This window comes from Crinia signifera, unplaced genomic scaffold, assembly GCF_055691185.1.
Source record: "Crinia signifera unplaced genomic scaffold, ASM5569118v1 HAP2_SCAFFOLD_297, whole genome shotgun sequence".
Lineage (NCBI taxonomy): Eukaryota > Metazoa > Chordata > Amphibia > Anura > Myobatrachidae > Crinia > Crinia signifera.
In genome coordinates, this window is record NW_028142190.1 from 64,055 (window position 1) to 88,409 (window position 24,355).

The following is a 24,355-nucleotide window of genomic DNA, read 5'->3' on the forward strand; positions in this document are numbered from 1 at the left end:
GGACCAGACTGACAGGCGCCTGGAACAGGCTCTTAAGGCCGCCTTCTCATACTCTGGCGCAGTTCAAAGGCCCACAATAGCAGCTACTTGGGCGGCCAAAGCCATTCTTCCGTGGGTTCAGACCTTGGAGGAGGAGCTTGCGCAAGATGCATCTGAAAATGCTAAACTGTGTATCCTCCATATCAAGCAAGCTGCTTCCTTTATAATGGACGCCATGCATGATGCTGGCACACTAGCAGCCAAGGCATCAGCTAGTTCTGTGCTAGCACGCCGCATCATCTGGCTCCGGCCTTGGAAAGTGGACTTAGAGTCCAAAAAGACCCTGGAGTTACTACCCTTTAAGGGTGAAACTCTCTTCGGAGAAGAACTTAATAAGATAGTAGCCTCTCTGGCAGCAGCCAAGACTGCATGCCTCCCAACGGCCCTCCCTCAGAAGTCTAGGCCTGCCTTTCGGTCCTTTCGCCCCCAGGGCAAGGCCAGAGGTCAACCCTTTACCAAGCCTTCCCCCGCCCGTAAGCCCGCAAAGGCTAAACCTAAGCAGGCCTGGGCTGCCAGACAGGCCCCAAACAAGCCTGACAAGCCTTCCGCATGACGGGGCAGCCCTCCCGCCGGGAGAGCCCCAGGTGGGGGGCAGACTGCTACTCTTCTCGAGCCGGTGGCTGTCCACCACAAAGGATGCCTGGGTGAGGGAAGTGGTGTCTCGGGGCTACTCCATTTCGTTCGAAAGAACTCCCCCCCAAAAAAAATTCGGTACTTGTGAGTTATCTGGACGCCCGATTTTTTGATTGTATGCCTTAAGTTAAGGCATACAATCAGATGCGATGCGATGCGATATCGCATCGCATCGCATCGCATGCGACCATCGGATGCGATGACCCGATTTTTCCATAGGAATCAATGTTAAAATGATTCCTATGGAAAAAGGGGTCCTTTTCATACCCCTACTATCCAAGTGGGCATGGAGTTGGATATAAACCTGTGGCGAGCGTAGCGAGCCACCGAGCCCGAAGCGTGGCGAGCGAAGCGAGCCCCGCGAGGGGACGGTATTCCGTGTCCCCTCGCGGGGCTCGCTACGCTCGCCACGCTTCGGGCTCGGTGGCTCGCTACGCTCGCCACAGGTTTATATCCAACTCCATGCCCACTTGGATAGTAGGGGTATGAAAAGGACCCCTTTTTCCCATTGAATTCCATGTTAAAATGGACTCAGTCCATTTTAACATTGATTCCTATGGAAAAATCGGGTCATCGCATCGCATCGCATCGCATCGCATCCGATGGTCGCATGCGATGCGATGCGATGTGCCCGATCCGACCCGATTTAGAAATCGGGCGTCCGGATAACTCACAAGTACCAAAAATTCTGCTTTATGTGACTGCTACAGTAAGTACAGCACATGCTGAGCAGCTTTATGTGACTGCTACAGTAAGTACAACACATGCTGAGCAGCTTTATGTGACTGCTACAGTAAGTACAACACATGCTGAGCAGCTTTATGTGACTGCTACAGTAAGTACAGTATATGCTCTCAGCTTTATGTGACGGCTACAGTAAGTACAGTACATGCTGAGCAGATTTGTGTGACTGCTACAGTAAGTACAGCACATGCTGAGCAGCTTTATGTGACTGCTACAGTAAGTACAGTACTTGCTGAATAGCTTTATGTGACTGCTACAGTAAGTACAGTACATGCTGAGCAGATTTACGTGACTGCTACAGTAAGTACAGCACATGCTGAGCAGATTTATGTGACGGCTACAGTAAGTACAGCACATGCTGAGCAGCTTTATGTGACTGCTATAGTAAGTACAGGACATGCTGAGCAGCTTTATGTGACTGCTACAGTAAGTACAGCACATGCTGAGCAGCTTTATGTGACGGCTACAGTAAGTACGGTACATGCTGAGAAGCTTTATGTGACGGCTACAGTAAGTACGGTACATGCTGAGAAGCTTTATTTGACTGCTACAGTAAGTACAGTACATGCTGAGCAGATTTATGTGACTGCTACAGTATGTAATGCATATGCTGAGCAGATTTATGTGATTGCTACAGTAAGTACAGCACATGCTGAGCAGCTTTATGTGACTGCTACAGTAAGTACAGTACATGCTGAGCAGCTTTATGTGACTGCTATGAGGCATGGAAGTAAAGCTACTAGACTATAACACAAGTCAGTATATAGCTGTATACGCACTGGATGATGTCTGTACCCAGCGGCATCCTCCGAGATGGGACCCGGTGGGGTGCTGGCATCGGCTAGTGCATACACACTTTTGTTAATGCCAGCCGCAACGAGCGACGGTGGGGGTGCAGGCTCCATGTTACATTGCTGACAAGTTGTGTGAGTGCACATCATCAGCATTGTGCGTACACACTAGACCAGGGGTAGCCAACTTCAGTCCTCAATAGCTACCAACAATTCACATTTTTCAGAGCACCTAGCTTGTGCACAGGTGCACGCATTACTCAATGACACATTTTAAAAGATCCATAGGTGGAGCTAATTACTTCATTTGTGATTCTATGAGGAAACCTGGAAAACACGCACTGTTGGTAGCTCTCGGGGACTGGAGTTGGCTACCCCTGCATTAGACTAGATCAGGCATTCCCAATCACGGTCCTCAAGGCACATCAACAGTGCAGGTTTTAGTGATATCCAGGCTTCAGCACAGATGGTTTAATCAGAATCCCTCAGATACTAATTAAGTCACCTGTGCTCAAGCCTGGATATCTACAAAACCTGCACTGTTGGTGTGCCTTGAGGACTGTGATTGGGAATGCCTGGACTAGATTTTGGTTCTGTTTTTCCGATCCATCGGTTCCTGCTAAAGTATTTAAAATGTCACCTGATGCTATATATGTCACCTGATACTATATATGTCACCTGATGCCACTTATGTCACCTGATGCTATATATGTCACCTGATGCTATATATGTCACCTGATGATAACATATTGGTGAGATTTAATAGGATGAGAGATTCAAAAAGTGAGAGATTTGGTAAGAAATCTCCAGGTTTTTTTAAAGCGGCAATCATTTACACTGCAAAACCAGTTTGATTTTGCCGTGTAAATGATTGCCACTTTAGAAAACTGGAGATTTCTTACCAAATCTCTCACTTTTTGAATCTCTCATCCTATTAAATCTCACCCATTGTATTAACTTCCAAAAATGAAGAGGATTTCCCAGATATTAGGGGATTCTAGCAATAAAACATTAGTATGGGCTGGATGGTGTAATATTATTAATGAAACTTCCTGGAGAGAAGGGGGTTTGCCAGCGCTCAGTTACCTATATGAGCGAAGGGGCTGCACAGTGGTGGGTTGCCCAGACCCACAAGGAGGTAGTGACAAACGAAGTATACTATGCGCTCACTTTCTAACAGAAATTCTGCCTTTGTACAAAAATCTGTCTTTTAGTACACCCTGTGTGGTACTGAGTGATGGGTTTTTTCAGTGGTTTGTGTTGATCAAAAATGATCGGAAGTGAGTCAATATAATCAAAGCACAGTTGCTTTATTTATAGGGTTAATACAAAGTGTGGGTATAGGTATCCCAATAGGGATGAGTCACTGAAGGGGAAGAGGGATGAGGGAGGGGGGTTTTTCATGGCAGCACTGTTGATAGTGCTGTACTGTCTGTGATACCTGTATGAGTAACTGCAAATGCAAATGCAGACAGGAGAGGGGAGATGAGTCAGATGAGTGCGTGGAGCACAGGGGGTGGTGCAAGGCCAGCCCCCTGCACCACCCCCTGTGCTCCACGCACTCATCTGACTCATCTCCCCTCTCCTGTCTGCATTTGCATTTGCAGTTACTCATACAGGTATCACAGACAGTACAGCACTATCAACAGTGCTGCCACGAAAAACCCCCCTCCCTCATCCCTCTTCCCCTTCAGTGACTCATCCCTATTGGGATACCTATACCCACACTTTGTATTAACCCTATAAATAAAGCAACTGTGCTTTGATTATATTGACTCACTTCCGATCATTTTTGATCAACACAAACCACTGAAAAAACCCATCACTCAGTACCACACAGGGTGTACTAAAAGACAGATTTTTGTATAATGAAACTTCCTGTCGGCAGATGTGAGATTGAGTGTGACCTCACACATTAACCATATTTGCTAGTGGATAAAATCTAACTTATCTAAAATAACGACACGGACAACAGTAATGCCATTAAAATCAGTCAACCTTTTTATTTTGTAACATTTTAAATAACTATGGTGGCAGAGAGAAAGAACGGTCAGTTTACCAGTGACATAAGCCAATTGGCCAGTACACCACAATAGGCCAACTAGACAGTCAGTGGCCCTGACCCCCAGTAGGGTAGGTCACACTAGATCAGTGTATTAGAAAGAGGGGTGCCGGATGACTGCCCGGCAATCGGGATCCTGACGGTAAGTGTACCAACATAGGAATTGCGACTGCCGGTGCTCTGACATGGGGGATCCCAACTGACAGGGTCTATTCTCCCTTGTGGGGTCCATGACCCCCATAGAGGGAGAATAGAACCTGTGGCGAGCCACCGAGCCTGCAAGGGGCTTCTTTGCGCTCACCCCCTTGTCAGAGCACTAACTGGCAGTCGGGATTCCGATGTCGGTAAACTGACTGTCATGATCCCGATTGTTGGACAGTCATACCACACCCTGAAAAGAGAGCGCTCCTCCATAAAGCAGCGCATTAGCCACTGGACTGACGTCATTTCCCGCCACAGAGAGGTTGACCAACCCCAACAGGCAAGAAAAAAGAAAAAAAAAGTTTGGGCTAGGGTGGGTGGGGAATCCAGGCTAAAAGAGTCAGCCCCTAGCTAGCCTACAATCAAAATGTCCACATCTCCAGAACTATCAAAATAACAACCTGACTAATGCCAAGGGAGTAAGGGGGTGGGATGACTTGGCCCGAGGTGAAAACCTGAAAAAACTGCACCGAGAACACGAGCCAATAGTGTCACCGTGTATTCAGGAGAAAACAGGGAAAATCCCTCGGGACCCTCACCGCTAACGGTGACGAGTGGCAAATGCTCCCAAGTCTTGTCTATTCGTGATGTGGTGTAGAAAGTGGGGAAGCAGATCGTTGAAGGAGCCGCCCTGCCGATCAAGCAGGATTACACTATAAAAACTAGTGCATGGAGCAGCTGACTGGTCGACACAGGCGGCCCCAACCCCAAACCGCTAGTCCACCCCCACACCACCTGACGAATAGACCTATATACAATGATAGGCATTGCACCTCCTGCTGCGTTACTGATCGGAACGGCATCCTGGGCTGCAGTATCCGATCTCCTGTGACAACTCTGTCCAGCTCCGACCCAGTTGGGTCATGCAAGCCGACCATGGAATCTGCTCCGATCAGGTCTGAAAATCTCAGTCCTCCGAAGTAGATCCTGGCCCCATCTTTCACAAACAAACTCCATCCCCATGCCATCCCCAAGCAGCATCAGACTATCAATCACTGACTGTCTGATGCCATAGTTCAACCAATGTTGTGGACACATACTGTACATGGGCAGTATGGGTCCAACACATGCGCAGGGTACCAAATATCAGTACTTTACTGAATGTGCCACTACAGCTTTGGATTATGATTCTGGCCCAATATGCTAATTTAGTATTTGAGTTTCTGTGCCATCGGCCGCAGGAGTGTTGGAGAAGTGTAAAAGAGACAAATACCAACATGACTAATACCAAGTGAGGGGGGGGGGGGGAGGGGGTGAGATGACTTGGCCCGAGGTAAAAACCTGAAAAACCTGATAAACCTGCACGGAGAACACGAGCCAATAGTGTCACCGTGTATTCAGGCAAAAACAGGACAAAATCCCTCGGGACCCTCACCGCTAACAGTGACGAGTGGCAAAATGCTCTCAAGTCGTGTCAGCCCTAGGCCGCATGAGTGTGGGTGGGGTGTAGTAAAAATAATTACCAACCTGACTAATACCAAGTGAGGGGGGAGGAGGGGGTGAGACGACTTGGCCCGAGGTAAAAACCTGAAATTTCTGATAAACCTGCACGGAGAACACAAGCCAATATTGTCACCGTGTATTCAGGAGATAACAGGGAAAATCTCTCGGGACCCTCACCGCTAACGGTGACGAGTGGCAAAATGCTCCCAAGTTGTGTCAGCCCTAGCCCGCAGGAGTGTGGGTGGTGTGTAATAGAGGCAGCTGAAAGCTGATGGGATGGGATAGAGCGGTTGTGATGGTGCGGAAAGCAGAAAAGAGTGTAAAGAAAAGAGGAGCGAGAAGCAAACCCAAAATGGCCACAGGAGTGTGTGTGGAGTGTAGTAAAACCAAATACTAACATGACTAATGCTAAGTGAGGGGTAGGAGGGGGTGAGACGACTTGGCCCGAGGTAAAAACCTGAAATTCCTGATAAACCTGCACGGAGAACACGAGCCAATAGTGTCACCGTGTATTCAGGAGATAACAGGGAAAATCCCTCGGGACCCTCACCGCTAACGGTGACGAGTGGCAAAATGCTCCCAAGTCGTGTCAGCCCTAGGCTGCAGGAGTGTGGGTGGAGTGTAATAGAGGCAGCTGAAAGCTGATGGGATGGGATAGAGCGGTTGTGATGGTGCGATAGACAGAAAAGAGTGTAAAGAAAAGAGAGAGAAGAAAACCCAAAATGGGATAACACCTGTGAGGAGAGAGAAGGAATTACCACGATGTACGGTGGAGAAGATCTTCATGTTCTCAGTGTATTCAGGAGATACGACACAGGACCGGCCACCGAGTGGACTGTCTGCGGCACACAGGACAGCTGGGATTTGAGTCCGTCCACACGTAGATGCAGCTCGGATGAAATCTGTGGCCACAGGGCAGAACTGACACCCGCTCTCCATTTTGGAACTCCATAATACAGATCACGCAGAATTGCGGCTCTTCATCCTCAGCAATAGTGCACGATGGAAATGCGCTGATCTCCAAATCCCAGGGTGCGACATTCTCCCTGGTGAGACGTATCTGCAGGTATTCGGGGTTACGACTGTCGCGGTCTACCTCCATGGCCAGGATATGCTGTCCGTTGACCTCTACAATCATGGCTGGTTGGTTAAGCTCACCGATGAACACCATTTCAGACGACAGGAAGTCTTGCGCGTTGATCTCAACAAAGATGGTCGACTCTGGAATCTGCTCGTGCATCTCCAACATCCTGTCATTGAAATACTCCCTCTCGAGCTCGTCTACGAGGTCTGCGTAATTCTGATGATGTTCAGCTGGAGGATCAGAGGCTCGATGAAGTTCCCTGGGACCAGGGATAAAAATGGGTGAACGGCTTCGGGCTCTGTTCTCCCTTTGAGATGTTTCGTCACTGGTTTCCTGACGAGATCTTCTTTGGCGCTCGGAGCGCAGCCTCTCCACAAAAACGGTCTGCGTAGAATCGTCTGAAAAGATATACCTTTATATTGTAGCTATAATTACTAGATAATTATTAAATAACTATTATTAATAAATAACATGTTCAAAGCAATTGCTGATCAGCAAATTGAGTTACAGCAATCACATTCTGAATATAATACTTTATTGTGTCAACAATACACTACAACAATGCACTGTCAACAAAAAATGACACACAAGTACCTGCACAAACATATCCCATTTCATTGTTTATCATTCAGCATATTAACAGCAGTTGGAAAAAAAACTGTTTAGCATGCGCTTTGTACGTACCGGGATACTGCGGAACCGTTTTTTCGATGGCAGAATATCAACAACCTCATAATTATGATTTGTCAGTGATGAGAGGCAGAATATCAGGGTTATATTTCAAGTGAGTTTTTGTAATACCCCTTTCACACCAGCCTAATTTCCCGGGTAGCGCTGGTTTGTTAGGTTCCCGGGCCAAACTCCTGGGAAAATTTGCCAGGATTTCAACCAAGCAGGGTTGTTCACGGATTCAACCCAAGGTCCTGGCCGTTTTGAATGGGGTAGGGATTACTAACCCTGGTTACTGGTCCATGGTGCAGATGGTCAGGCTGGGGATCCACACAGGCGGGGGGCGCAGATGACAGGACAGGAGGTGGATGAAGATGATGCAGCTCTCCGGTGCCCTTACTCCCGCCGGAGAGCTGTGTCATCTGCACCTGCTGTCTGACCTGTGTGGATCACCGGCCTGCACCGAGGACCAGCAACCCAGGGTGAGTACTATTCACCGGCCTCCGCCACCATACCAGCTACCCCTGCCTTCTGACGGCCTCCTCTCTGCCTCCTTCCCACACCAGAAAACGCAGAGACTTTTCTGGTGTGAAAGGGGCCAACCGGGGCATGATCCCTGGGCCGAATTCCTGGGTGGTTCCCTGCATTTTCTGGTGTGAAAGGGGTATTATCGTTTGTTAGAAAGATAACATTACAGAGCAATAATAGCCAGTGCCTACCAGATATAGTATGTGTGGATGGGGTGGCATGGGTATTATTCGTGCCTCTAACTGGAAATCCTTATTTCTAGAGTTATTTTTGTGAGGTTTTTTTTTTTTTATATTTGTCTATTTGCTATTTTGGCAACTAGATGAATACCTAGTGTCTAAACTAGAACTTGAAATCGCCAATAATCCACTACATCAGTATATGTATACAGAATTTATATGTACATTTTATTAAAGGTAAGCATTCAAATCAATTTAACATGACAAATGTTATTATTATTTTTGTTTAAGAATAAGATGGTGGGGACCTCAAAAATGTGTGTTTCTTTGGGCCTCTAAGAACCTCTGAAAGAGCCTGATAGTACCAGACCAGAACCCAGTGATTACCATACAGAACCACCATAAGTGTACCATGGAGTCGGCCTGTGTCACATGGGTCAGTGATTAATAATGCACCATGTCCACTTGAACCTGATTTACCAATCCCAACCACTTTGTGGTCAGGATCTGCGATCTGTGATCCCTAAACCCTTATAAGAGGGCTACCCTGACAGTCTATACCAGTGACGGCTAACCTTGACATTCCAGCTGTTGTTGAACTACACATCCCAGCATGCCCTGCATCAGTTTTAGCATAGCCAATTGGTAAAACTAGCAGGGCATGCTGGGATGTGTAGTCCAACAAAGCTGGAGTGTCAAAGTCAGCCCTCACTGGGCTATACCGCTCTAGCAAGAGCCGCAGCCTGACTGTTACCTGGAGCGTGCTGCCTTAACGGATTGTAGTGTTTGTGCTCTATTGTGCGATCTGACCACTATATGAATAATATGTGTAACTAGGTAGCAGAGTATTGCCGGTTATATCTTGCTGAAACGTCTGGCAATGATTACTGATACACAGATGACTTAAACAATATGGGCGGTTCAGGAGGCAATGGCACCTTTTTAAGAGCTCAGCTCAAACATGATTGAACTCGGGCATGACCACTAATGGACAAGAGTAAAGGTGCACACACACTGAAAGATTTGAAGCAAGATGTGGACAATCCCGATCTCAATAGGAACAGCCTATTCAAATCGTTCCTTGCACCAGCCGATCATTAGGATTGGTCTATGATATTCCTAGCATGCAGGAAGATCATAGGCCAATTTTTTGTGAAGTGTTTCAAATCGTTTCGTGTGTACGCACGTTGAACGATTTGAAACCATCTGAAACCATGTTGGATCATTTCCAACATCGTTTCCAACATCGTTTCGTGTGTTTGCACCTTTTAGAATAAGCTATTCATATCTGTAAGTGGATACAATACAGTGGTATAATAAATTAGAATCTCTCCCGGAGCAGTGGTCATGCTAAACGAAATAATAAAGTTTTGAAAAATGATATGGCTGCTGTATCAGCCCGTTACTGGGATGTGGTCATTTGGTCTACAGCATGTTCGACATCATTAGGTCGACATGGGTCTAGGTCGACATAGAAAAAGGGGTACTTGTGTATTATAGCGGCGCCCCCGATGTACATCGTACGATGAACGCATCGCATGCCATGTACTGGATTTTGACCCCCTATACGATGAAAAATCGTATAAGCACCCTAAAGGGTGCTTTTGAGCACCCTAATGGTGCGTGGCGAGCGGACGCGGATACCTTCACAGGTAAACGCGTCCCTTCGTGGGCTTCACAGGTATCCGCGTCCCCTCGCGGGGCTCGCTGCGCTCGCCACACTATTCTATTCTCAACTCCACGCCGAGGTGGATAGTGGGGGTATGAAAAGGTCGTAGGATGCGTACCGCCGCCCCTCGCGGGCTCGCTGCGCTCGCCACGCTTCGGGTTTACGTTTATAGTGGGGGGGTGGCGTGGGGGTGCATTTAAAATTGTAAGCACCCATTAGGGTGCTTATACAATGTTTAATCGCATCGCATCGTATGGCATTGTATGCCATGTACAATGGCATACAATTTGAAAATTGTATGCCATCGCACACTATTGAAGCAAATCGCGTCGCATCGCATACCATCGTATGCGTTATGGTATGCGATGCGATGGGCGCCGCCAAAATACACAAGTACCGAAAAAGGTTGACATGGTTCTAGGGCGAAAGGTCAGTAGTTGGACAGATGCGGTGCACTTTAAACTGTGTCCATGTCGACTGTGTTGATATTCAGGTAAAAAAAAAACAGTGAAAAACTCCATGTCGACCTTTTGACTGTCGACCTAGACCTTGTCTAACTAATCACCTGTCGAACTAATGACCTTTCGACCTAGAACCATGTCGACCTTTTCCCATGTTGACCTAATGGTGTCGACCATCATGCTGTAGACCAAATGATCCCAACCCCCCATTACTATAGCCAAACGGATTACAAAAAAGGGTACTTGTTTCCTAGCACGGCGCCACGATTTTCAATCGTATGGCATCTTATGCATTCTATCGCATCGCATGCCATATAGCCGCATGCGATGCGATTTTAAATTGTATAAGCACCCTAATGGTTGCTTACAATGTTAATTGCACCCCCATGCCACACCCACTATCAACGCCAACCCGAAGCGTGGCGAGCGGCGGCGGTACGCGTCCTCCGACCTTTTCATACCCCCAGTATCCACGTCGGCGTGGAGTTGATTTTATATAGTGTGGCGAGCGCAGCGAGCCACTGAGCCCGAAGCGTATTACTTTACTTGTATTGCGCTCGCCATGCTTTGGGATGGCATTGATAGTGGGGTTGGCATTGATAGTGGGGGTGCTTTTAACATTGTAAGCACCCATTACGGTGCTTATACAATTAATAATCTTATAGGGGGCCATTTAACATTGAAAGCACCCATTAGGGTGCTTATACAATTTAAAATCGTATCCCATGCCATTGTATGCCATATACAATGGTATACGATTTTAAATTGTATAACATCGGGTGCCATCGCGTCGCATCGCATACCATTGTAAGGCTTATGGTATACGATGCAATGGGCGCCGTGCTAGGAAACAAGTACCCAAAAAAGTATAACAGTGTGTAACAAATGAAAACATAAATTAAATATTCCAAACTGACAATGGTTCATATAATATCAAGCAGGAAAAACACCTTTATATGCTTTTAAAATAATGCAAATAACATTCTATATACCGTAATTATCGGTGCTAAACGTGAGATCCCCAAACCGGTGAAGCTGACAAATTACAGATAAATACAGAGGGAATGCCAGATGAAATGTTGAGTGGTGTGATAATGTCCACTGTTATGTCGACCTTGGCTCGTGTCAACCTTCAGTGATGGACCCAATGTATGTTGACCTTAGTGCAATCAGCCCATACCCAGAGTAACATCAGGCATTAGGAAGGAATCAGAGTGAAGGTCAGTGAATATTTCCCCAGGATGCTATTTACATTTTATATACTAATAAAAGTGATATTTTATGATTCAGTAAAAGGATCCTTAGTGCACCTACGGGAAGACTTGCTAGGTGTTGTAGGTCCCAGCTGAAGCTGTGGGTAGCACCTCCCATAGCAATGAATAAAGACTGAACTATTGCAAAAACCGAGCTTGTAACATGACAGTTAGGGGCTAAAGGTAAAGGTACTTTATCTCTACCAGTCGCTAAAGCTTACCGCATCTCCCTGTCAGCCTGAAAATGCCAGGAGCTTTGGAGGCCTATGTACTAACCTTGGGATAAAGTGTCTAGTTATGAAGTACCGCCAGTCAGCTCCTCACTGCCATGTTACAGAAGGTTTGAAAATGACATTTAGGGACTGATTATTGGTACTTTGGGGTCTATGTACTAAGCCTGAGATAAAGGGTTTGGTTATAAAGTACCAGCCAATCAGCTCCTCGCTGCCATGTTACAGGAGGTGTTTGAAAATGTTAGTTAGGAGCTGGCGTGTTGGTAGATTATCTCTGTCCACATTATCTCTTTCCAAGTCTTAGTACATAGACCTCTTTGGGGCCCATTTATCAAAAGTTTTAGCTCCAGCCAATCCGCTCCTGTCATGTTTTTGAAAAATGGCATTTGGGTGCTGGTTTGCTGCAGCACCATTTATCATAAGCAATAGGTTTTAAGTGTCTAAAATGGATTTAAAGATTGTGCCCTGTATCTCTCTCCAAGATTTCATGAATCTCCCACAAAGTGAGGGTATTACATACAGCTCATGTGCAGCTAACCCCAACTGCCGCCCGCATGCCACACAGGCAGAGAGATATCATTGCATGTAGAAATGTAAAGTGGGAGAGATAAAGTACCAGCCAAACAACTCCTATTATTATTAATGACAGAAGCTGGTAGTTTGGTACTTTATCTCTCTCCCTGCTGTTATAAATTGCCCCCTTAGATTGGACTAACTGCCCCAATAGCTCACTTACCTTGATCTCCATGGCGGCTCCATCTCCTCTGGTCCTCCTGGAGCCGCCGTAACTCTCTTCTGCTCATCTCGATCTGAAATATAAGCACAATAACCACAACAAACAATGTCCAGTAAAGCTCAGGTGTTATGGGGCTCTGAATAGCGGGATCCTGTAGAAATCTGCTGGGAGTACAACACTAGCTGTCGCAGCAAACTAGCTCTCTCTTCCAGAAGCAGCTTCTCTCTTCAGTCTCAGGTACACCAACTGACAAATTGCTACAGTTGGGACAGCAACATGGCTGATCCTGCCAACACACTGAGGCCAGGCGGCCATATTTGTTACTGGCATTTATATAATCAGCTATGGAGATCTGTATTCTGGTGAATTAAGCTAACTATTGCTGCTGATTAGTTTACAAATGTGAAATGTACACAGGCTGTAGGTGCCCAAAACCACATTCATTGAATTGTGACATGTTTAGACCTTTTAAATTTGTCGACCTTCAGTGGTCCACCTAATGCATGCAAACCTATTCAGTGTGTGTGTGATCATTTTTATTAGCCTGGTGATGTTTTCCCCTTGGTTGTCCAGTAAGGGAGGCCAGATAACTAATGTTATGTTAAATCAGAGGAGAATAGCTTGGTGACAGCAGACACAGACCGGTTATAGGGCCAGATGCACTAAGCTTCAAAAGTGATAAAATGGAGAGCGATAAACAGCCAGCCAATCAGCTCCCGTCTGACATTTTTCAAACACAGCGTGTGACATGGCAGGTGGGAGCTGATTGGCTGGCTGTTTATCCCTCTCCATTTTATCACTTTTGAAGCTTAGTACATCTGGCCCATAGTCCTTAACCTGTCCGTGAGTGGGTCTGCTCAGTATAGCCGGAAGTACACACATAGCAGCTTTATATGACTGCTGTGAGGGGCGGAAGGACGGCTACTATACCTATATAATGACACACGTCCATGTAACGCTTGTTTACATTAGTCTAGGGTGGCCAATTCTGGGATCGGCGGGATCCCGGGATTGGTCCCCAAAATGTCTGAGATTTCAATTCCACTCCAATTTCGGGATTGCGCATGGGCAGTCTAATGCCGGGCAGCGTCTGAACAACCGCTCACACGCTGCCCGTCTTTTCCCGACCTGCCGGAACTCTCTCCGCCCACCACCTCAGCAGTGCCGCACATACACGGCGCGATTATTGCACCCGTTATGGGCTGGATCGCATCACATGCGTTTTGCGTGTGATGCAATCAGAAAGCAGTACAATAAGTATGTGCAGCGCATACTTTTTGTACTGTGCGATGCGATGCCTGTGGGAGCGCCATCGCATCGCACTGTGTATGGCCACCTTAACAGACCTGCTAAAAAGGTAATGTTACTGTAGTTCTAAATGCAGTTTTATTGGGGCATACTGTTTACATTTTCTGCACTTGCCGAAGTCGGCTCCCAGCCACCGATGAAATCGCTGGGCAGGGGTGTAAGTTCATCCCGGTCACCTGGATACAAGCTGGAATTTGGTGCCCTCTCTTAAAGGAATAAAGTGAAAACAAATATTGTGCGTGTGAATATGTGTCAGCAGTCACAGCAGGCTTGTCTACCCTCCCGCATTCAGCGGGAGGTTCCCGATTTTTGCATGAGCCTCCCGCTGCCCCGCAATCCCCCTCCTTCCTCCCGTTTTTTTTGTAAGCCTCCATTGAATTTGGACTGCGCATGCGCGCGTCCTGAACTGGCCGGGGGTGGGGCCTGTATCGGGAAGTCGCACCGCTGGGTAGTTGTTGGTAGCGCCGGGGGCCGAGCTGCTGGGCACACAGACAGGAAGTCCAGACTGTCTGTCTGTGCACTGGGAGAAGGAGAAATAGCAACCGGGGCTTCCTGAGACTGGCCCCGCCCCCACACTGAGGCTCCGTGTGTGTCAGTCCTGCAGGCTGCAGCTGCTCTAGTCTCACAGCTCCTCGTCTTCTGCCTGTAATGTGATGACTTCCTGCACTGCCTGGAAGGAAGAACACAGCCAAGTGAGTGCTGTGGGAATGAGGGCTGTATATAATGTGTGTATGGGGGGGTCAGGTGTGTGTGTGTAATATAACGTGTGCTCACTGGTTGTGGGGGGGTCTGTGTATAATTTAGTATTGTGTTATGTGCTGTGTGTTTTGAGTGCAATATGGGGGAGGGGAGCTGTGTACAATATACTATGTTGTATATGTGAATGTACTAGGTCCAATATGGGGTGGGGGTGTATAATGTACTGGGTGTTATAATGTACTACGGTGTGTTATATGGGGGGCACACTTGCCTTCCCTCCTGCATTTTGCAGGAGGCTCCTGCTTTTAGCCCAAGCGCAGTGCCAGTATTCCCCAAAGCTGCCCCCTCTTACAATGTGGATTGCGCATGCGCAAGTTTAGAATAAATGGGGATGGGGATTGAAAGGATAGCTGGTAGTCCTGTGGGAAGAACACAGCACGTGGCCCCTCCCCAAGCAGTGTGTCAGTCACCATGCTTACAGGCTCACATCCCACTCCTGACACCCCTCACTCACAGGTACCCCTCTCCTAACTTTCTCCTCACATCCCCCTGACCACCTACCCACTCCACAAATGTATCCCTCTCCTGCTAACTCTCATCACATCCCCCTTTACCCACGGCACTGAGGTTAGAGCCTCTGGTTCGTCTATTTTAGATGTACATTCTTCATTGCTGTCTCCTTTCCCAGGACATGACTCCGGCATGGACGCAACTTGGCAGCAGTTCCTCACAGTCACCTCCATGCTGCCTGGTTAGTGCTCTCTTCTGCCCCATCTCCGACTGGCAGGGGTGGCGATACCCCTTCTATCGCCGTCCGCGCGACCCCCCCTCCCGTCCTCCATCGATCTCCTCCTCCCCCAGCAGGTGTCACAGCAGGGAGGACATCCGGCTGCAGGGGGAGGAGGAGACGCAGAGGGACACTGACAGCCGCCGGGATGTGACGGAGACCCCCGCAGACCACATCACAGGTATCGCGGGGGTCTCCGTCACTGCAACCCGATGCCAGCCGCATATGTTAGTACATATGTGTAGCATCGTGGCGGCTGGCAGGCGAGGGGCGGCGATGTATATTAATACATCCCTCCCTGGGCCAAATGTACTAAGCTTGAAAAGTGATAAGATGGAGAGTGATAAACCACCAGCCAATCAGCTCCTACATGCCATGCCACAGTTTGAAAAATGACAGGTAGGAGCTGATTGGCTGGTGGTTTATCACTCTCCATTTTATCACTTTTCAAGGCTTAGTAAATCTCACCCTCTATCCCTGACATCCTTTTCTCTCTTCCCCCTCTCTATCCTGGACATCCTCTCTCAGCCCTTTCGGTCTCTTCTCTCACCTCCTACTCTCCTCTCCTTTTCACCCCCTCTCTATCTCCGTCGCCTTCTCACTCTCACCCCCCCCCCCCCCCCCTCTCTCTATCCCTGAGACCCTCTCTCTATTCCCTCTCTCTCTCAATCCCCCATCTCTCTATCCTTGACACCCTCTCTTTTTCTCCCCCTTCTCTCTCTTAGCCCTCTATCCGTTACACCTTCTCTCACCCACTCTCTATTCCTGACATTCTCTCATCCCCTTTCTTTCTTTCTTTCTTCCCTCTCTCACAGCACCTTTCTCTATCCATGACACCTTCTCTCTTATCCCCCTTCTCTATATCCCTGACATCATCTGTCACCCCCTTCTTCTCATGCCCCTCTGACACCCTCTATCACCCCATTTCTCTCTCCCCTCTCTCAGCCCCTTTCTCTGTCCGTGACACTCACTCTCTCTTTCACCCCAATTATATCATCTCCAGCAACTCTCAGTCCTGGGAACTCTCTCTCTCACCCTCTCTTTATCCTTGACACTTTCTCACTCTTTCTGCCATTCCCTCACTTTTCCTGACAGCCAAATTATTTATCTCTTATCTTTCACACACTCTGACACTCTCTCATTCTCCTCCTCACGTTTCCTTCATTTACCTACCCCCCCCCCCTGACATTCTCTATCTCTCTCTTTCGCGCGCACGCACACACACGCTTTCTCTCTTTCACTTCTCTCTGTTTGTGCCTGATTCCGCCTGTCTCATATTCTAATAGGGTGGGACCTGCAGAGGAGATGTCTAGTTTAAACCCCCCCAAGGTGCCCTGTTTAAAAAAAAAAAAAAAACACAAGTCTACCAAATGTATAGAATGTCTATGATAATAAACACATGTGAGTGTAATGGTAAATATGTGCCCGGCATGCCAATGTGGTGAGATACAGGTGCGCCAAACCATACAGGCTAGCAAACTGCACGTAGCCATTAGTGCAGATGTAGGATAACTGGGCATACTGTATATAGGCTGGGATCACTGCTGCGTTCAGGTGACACCAAGTACATGTCACCCACCGGGATTGCTTGCTGGATGGTTATACAGGGATTATTGTCACATTAGTTATACTGTAGTCTAAAGTGTATACTGTATTATCTACTATCCTAATGGGGCATACACACAGGGGGCGGGATGTACTAAAGGGAAAATGTGATAAAACGGGGGTTTTACCGCATTTTCCTATGTACCATTACCCGTCCGCCCCATCTCCGCCTGGCAGGGTATCGCCACCTCTGGGTGGCGATACCCTATAGATGCCTATGGGCTTCTATCGCCGCCCGCCGTCCTTGTGACCCCCCCTCCCATCCTCCATCGATCTACTCCTCCCCCAGCAGGTGTCACAGCCGGGAGGACATCCGGCTGTAGGGAGGAGGAGGAGGAGAGGCAGGGGGACACTGACAGCCGCCAGGATGTGACGGAGACCCCCGCACACCACATTACAGGTATCGCGGGGGTCTCCGTCACCGCACCCCGATGCTAGCCGCATATGTTAGTACATATGCGGTAGCATCGCGGCGGCTGGCGATGTACATTAATACATCCCGCCCAGGGGGATATGAGGCTTATTTCTAAGTGATCTGACTAGGTCGCTTAGAAATGAGAAAAGGATCACTCCACGTGTATACCCTCTGGTGATGACGATTGCGCGGTCCCGCGCGTCGCTGTTGCCTGACTAGATTTACACATTTGCATCCAGTTATAAATCTAGTCATCGCCAGTGTTCTCACACCAGAGAACACTGGCCGTGACAGATTGTTCAGCACACAATGCTGAGCCATCTGTGCTTAACTGCAAACTTAGCACAAAGGCTCACTTGCACTGTGTGTGCACAGCTTTAGGGATGGACGTCTTTGCAATTGATGACAATAGTGCAACTGCCCATTGATTGTGGCATACTATGCAATGGATGACCATCAATGTTTTTACCTATTGATGGTGATCCATTTTCTTTGACTGATTGGATTGTGGGCCAATCAAAACATGTAGGCGGTGCTTCATGAGTGTTGGAGCAGAGCTATGCTGGTGGTAAGGGTTGCTGGTCTTACTGTACTGCATATTAAAATAATAATAATAAAATATATATATATAATTTATGTAAGGTGCTAAACAACATATAATGGTGATTCAATTGTTTTGTGCACCCGTAGCTCTTGCCTAATGTAGTGGGAGCTAATGAATTGTTCGCAGCACTTGTCCTGGTCTTGTCGGCTGCATTTTTGCGCCCTAAATAAACTAGATGCAGCTTATTGCCCTACTCTGCGTGAAGGGTGCGAGGAGAAATCCAGGTGAGGTGCAGCCTGGGAGTCGGGTCACCAAACAATTGACTTTGATTTTAAAGCTCGTTTGTCGCTGAGCTTATGTTGCAGGCATGTCCAAAATGTGGCCCTTCAGCTGTTTTGAAACTACACATCCCAGCATGCCTTGCCATAGTTTTAGTATTCCCTAATAGCAAAGCTGTGGCAAGGCATGATGGGACTTGCAGTTTCACAACAGCTGGCGGGCCATAGTTTGGACATGATTGGTGTATTGGGTTCGTTAGCTGTTCACTAGCCTTTTGCACAAACCACTTTGGCACATATGGAGATGTAATCTCTTTATTAGTCTTTTTATTAGTCTTGCACTCTACTATTACATATAATGCATGCCTTGACACCGTTTCATCGTTCGTGACACCCAAAATGTCGTTAAAATATTTGTTCCAACCAGATTGTTGCTCGGAAAATGTCCAAACTTTTTATTTCTTTACATTTTTGAAATACACAAAATGTTAAAATTGGATGTGAATTTCTACTTCATTTCCTTACATACAGGGAGCAACTTCTATCAGTCACCCCACCTTGACAAAGTGCCCAGCGAGGCATGAAACGGGTTGGAGACTTAAGGAGAGGAGAAGCCATCTTGCTGCTGCCCGAAGTACCGACACGCCAGTCGCTGACGTCAGCAAGCCGCGTCCCGGGACCAAAGCCGCAACAGAAGATTCCACCCAGAAGCGGACAGCAACTGAGCTGAGGAATACCGCTGCCTCTGTAAGGTTAGGGTTAGTAGGGAAAGCGCGACAATCTCCCTCTCTCACCTCACATCCTCCAAAAGGAGTGTAAACATTATTTTACTAATACATTTTTACTTTACAGGTGTCACTCGTATAAACTAATCCCAGCGCTCTTTTTTACCCCTCAGAACCTTTGCATTTATGAGAGCTGCTATACCATCAGTGCAGTTGATTTAACATTTTTCTCCTCACTTAGGATTATGGGGTATGGGACATTATACAGTAACACCGGGGGGATGTGACCAGAGAGGTGACTGCTGGGAATGGGAAATTAGACAGTAACACCGGGGGGGGGGGGGGGGATGTGACCAGAGAGGTGACTGCTGGGAATGGGAAATTATACAGTAACACCGGGGGATGTGAAGGAGAGGTGACTGTTGGGATTGGGACATTGTACAGTAACACCGGGGGAAGTGACTGGAGAGGTGGCTGCTGGAAATGGGACATTATACAGTAACACCGAGAGATGTGACCGGAGAGGTGACTGCTGGGTATGGGACATTATACAGGAATGAGGCATTATCCAGTAACCCCTGAGAGGTGACTGCTGGGAATGAGGCATTATACAGTAACACCAGGGGATGTGACCGGAGAGGTGACTGCTGGGTATGGGACAGTATACAGTAACATCAGAAGAATGTAACCAGAGAGGTGTGTGCTGGGAATGGGACATTATACAGTAACACCGGAGGATGAGACCGGAGAGGTGACTGCTGGGAATGGGGCATTATACAGTAACACAGGGGAATGTGACCGGAGAGGAGACTGCTGGGAATGGGACATTATACAGTAACAAAGGGGATGTGACCAGAGAGGTGACTGCTGGGAATGGGTCATTACACATTAGCATCGGGGGATGTGACCGGAGAGGTGACTGCTGGGAATGGGGAATTACACAGTAACACCAGAGAGGTGACCGCTGGGAATGAGGCATTATACAGTAACATCGGGGGATGTGACCAGAGAGGTGACTACTGGGAATGTGGAATTATACAGTAACACCGGGGGAGGTGACTGCTGGAAATGGGACATGATACAGTAACACCGGGGGATGTGACCGTAGAGGATACAGCTGGGAATGGGACATTATACAGTAACACCTGGGGATGTGACCGTAGAGGATACAGCTGGGAATGGGACATTATACAGTAAAACCGGGGGATGTGAACGGAGAGGTGGCTGCTGGGAATGGGGCATTATACAGTGACCCGGGGGAAGTGACTGGAGAGGTGGCTGCTGGAAATGGGACACTATACAGTAACACCGGGAGATGGGACCGGAGAGGTGACTGCTGGGTATGGGACATTATACAGGAATGAGGCATTATCCAGTAACCCCAGAGAGGTGACTGCTGGGAATGAGGCATTATACAGTAACACCGGGGGATGTGACCGGAGAGGTGACTGCTGGAAATGGGACATTATACAGTAACACCGGGGGATGTGACCGGAGAGGTGACTGCTTGGAATGGGGAATTATACAGTAACACCGTTGGAGGTGACTGCTGGAAATGGGACATTATACAGTAACACCGGGGGATGTGACCGGAGAGGTGACTGCTGGGAATGGGGCATTATAGAGTAACACCGTTGGATGTGAACAGAGAGGTGACTGCTGGAAATGGGGCATTATAGAGTAACACCAGGGGATGTGACTGGAGAGGTGATTGCTTGGAATGGGACATTATACAGTAACACCGGGGGGATGTGACCAGAGAGGTGACTGCTGGGAATGGGAAATTATACAGTAACACCGGGGGATGTGACCGGAGAGGTGGCTGCTGGGAATGGGGCATTATAAAGTAATCCTGGCGGATGTGACGGAGAGGTGACTGCTGGGATTGGGACATTATACAGTAAAACCGGGGGATGTGACCAGAGAGGTGACTGCTGGGAATGGGGCATTGTAGAGTAATCCTGGCGGATGTGACAGAGAGGTGACTGCTGGGATTGGGACATTATACAGTAAAACCGGGGGATGTGAACGGAGAGGTGACTGCTGGAAATTGGACATTATACAGTGACCCGGGGGAAGTGACTGGAGAGGTGGCTGCTGGAAATGGGACACTATACAGTAACACCGGGAGATGGGACCGGAGAGGTGACTGCTGGGTATGGGACATTATACAGGAATGAGGCATTATCCAGTAACCCCAGAGAGGTGACTGCTGGGAATGAGGCATTATACAGTAACACCGGGGGATGTGACCGGAGAGGTGACTGCTGGAAATTGGACATTATACAGTAACACCGGGGGATGTGACCGGAGAGGTGACTGCTGGGTATGGGACATTATACAGTAACACTGGGGGATGTGACCAGAGAGGTGACTGCTTGGAATGGGGAATTATACAGTAACACCGTTGGAGGTGACTGCTGGAAATGGGACATTATACAGTAACACCGGGGGATGTGACCGGAGAGGTGACTGCTGGGAATGGGGCATTATAGAGTAACACCGTTGGATGTGACCAGAGAGGTGACTGCTGGAAATGGGGCATTATAGAGTAACACCGGGGGATGTGACTGGAGAGGTGATTGCTTGGAATGGGACATTATACAGTAACACCGGGGGGATGTGACCAGAGAGGTGACTGCTGGGAATGGGAAATTATACAGTAACACCGGGGGATGTGACCGGAGAGGTGGCTGCTGGGAATGGGGCATTATAAAGTAATCCTGGCGGATGTGACGGAGAGGTGACTGCTGGGATTGGGACATTATACAGTAAAACCGGGGGATGTGACCAGAGAGGTGACTGCTGGGAATGGGGCATTGTAGAGTAATCCTGGCGGATGTGACAGAGAGGTGACTGCTGGGATTGGGACATTATACAGTAAAACCGGGGGATGTGACCAGAGAGGTGACTGCTGGGAATGGGAAATTATACAGTAACACCGGGGGATGTGACCGGAGAGGTGGCTGCTGGCAATGGGGCATTATACAGTAACCCTGGCGGTTGTGACGGAGAGGTGACTGCTGGGATTGGGACATTATACAGTAAAACCGGGGGATGTGACCAGAGAGGTGACTGCTGGGAATGGGGCATTATAGAGTAACACCGTTGGATGTGACCAGAGAGGTGACTGCTGGGAATGGGGCATTATAGAGTAATCCTGGCGGATGTGACAGAGAGGTGACTGCTGGGATTGGGGCATTATAGAGTAACACCGTTGGATGTGACCAGAGAGGTGACTGCTGGAAATGGGGCATTATAGAGTAACACAGGGGGATGTGACCTGAGAGGTGATTGGTGGGAATGGGAAATTATACAGTATCACCAGGGGGATGTGACCAGAGAGGTGACTGCTGGGAATGGGAAATTATACAGTAACACCGGGGGATATGACCGGAGAGGTGGCTGCTGGGAATGGGGCATTATACAGTAACCCTGGCGGATGTGACGGAGAGGTGACTGCTGAGATTGGGACATTATACAGTAAAACCGGGGGATGTGACCAGAGAGGTGACTGCTGGGATTGGGGCATTATACAGTAAAACCGGGGGATGTGACCAGAGAGGTGACTGCTGGGAATGGGAAATTATACAGTAACACCGGGGGATGTGACCGGAGAGGTGGCTGCTGGCAATGGGGCATTATACAGTAACCCTGGCGGTTGTGACGGAGAGGTGACTGCTGGGATTGGGACATTATACAGTAAAACCGGGGGATGTGACCAGAGAGGTGACTGCTGGGAATGGGGCATTATAGAGTAACACCGTTGGATGTGACCAGAGAGGTGACTGCTGGGAATGGGGCATTATAGAGTAATCCTGGCGGATGTGACAGAGAGGTGACTGCTGGGATTGGGGCATTATAGAGTAACACCGTTGGATGTGACCAGAGAGGTGACTGCTGGAAATGGGGCATTATAGAGTAACACAGGGGGATGTGACCTGAGAGGTGATTGGTGGGAATGGGAACTTATACAGTATCACCAGGGGGATGTGACCAGAGAGGTGACTGCTGGGAATCGGAAATTATACAGTAACACCGGCGGATATGACCGGAGAGGTGGCTGCTGGGAATGGGGCATTATACAGTAACCCTGGCGGATGTGACGGAGAGGTGACTGCTGAGATTGGGACATTATACAGTAAAACCGGGGGATGTGACCAGAGAGGTGACTGCTGGGATTGGGGCATTATACAGTAAAACCTGGGGATGTGACCAGAGAGGTGACTGCTGGGATTGGGGCATTATACAGTAAAACCTGGGGATGTGACCGGAGAGGTGACTGCTGGGAATGGGGCATTATACAGGAGCACCGGGGGATGTGACCGGAGCGGTGAATGCTGGGAATGGGACATTATACAGTAACACCAGGGGATGTGCCTGATTGCTAGAGAGGCCGTCCTGCCGAATACCGGTTCCCACCGTTTCCCCTCCCTACAATGCAAGGGGATGTGTAACAAAGACACTTGCCCTTGTATTCCACTGCTACAGGAGAAATCCTTCGATGGTTGGCGACCATGAAAATATTTCTCCTGCCTTCACAAATAAGTCAATCTCAGTGCTGGATCATGAATAGTCAAAGTACATGACCGGACACACTGATACAGCTTTCACATCGCAAAATGCAGGGTCGCACCGGGACTTTGAAACGGTTCAGTCCCAGCCAGGGCTGTCTTAACGGGATGCAGTTAAAATCCCGTTGGAGGGAATCCTGGCGTTCAGAATCCCGATGCCGGAATCCCGACCGCCGAAATCCCGACACTTTAGTGTCCATTCACAACTAGTGTGTGCGGCACGGCTCCCTGGCCGTGCGGGATTACACCGTCCGGCAGGAGCCGGAGTGTGTGAAACCAGCCTTAGGGGCAGATTTATTAAGCTTGGAGAAGAGATAAACTGGAGATAAAGTGGAGAAAAGGTAAAAGGAGATAAAGCACCAGCCAATCAGCTGTGTTTGAAAAAGACAGTTGGGAGCTGATTGGCTGGTGCTTTATCTCCTTTTACCTTTTCTCCGCTTTATCTCCAGTTTATCTCTTTTCCAAGCTTAATAAATCTGCCCCTGAGTCAGAGAGAACCTGAGAATTCTGACTGGGAAGTGCAATTAACAGGTCAGATGTGGACTGCTGCTTTGAAGTTGGATATCTCCATTTCCCCAGGGCCGATTTTCAAAATTCTGGTATCCCTGGAAAAAGGGGATCCTCAGCTATCAGAGTATGGCCCTTATACACCTGGGGCCCCAGAGCAAGTGCCCATTAAGCCCATACAAAAAGAC

At 48.3% G+C, this 24,355-nt stretch overlaps 1 protein-coding gene across 1 annotated transcript in view; it reads left to right on the forward strand.

Annotated features, from left to right (window-relative positions):
* LOC146055078 (uncharacterized) overlaps nucleotides 1-24,355 on the forward strand; it is a 63,716-nt gene that overhangs the window by 16,375 nt on the left and 22,986 nt on the right. Inside the window, exon 4 of the mRNA XM_083168185.1 lies at nucleotides 18,893-19,113. Within this exon, the coding sequence (XP_083024311.1) occupies nucleotides 18,893-19,113 (221 nt within the window). The remainder of the gene's footprint in view (nucleotides 1-18,892; nucleotides 19,114-24,355) is intronic.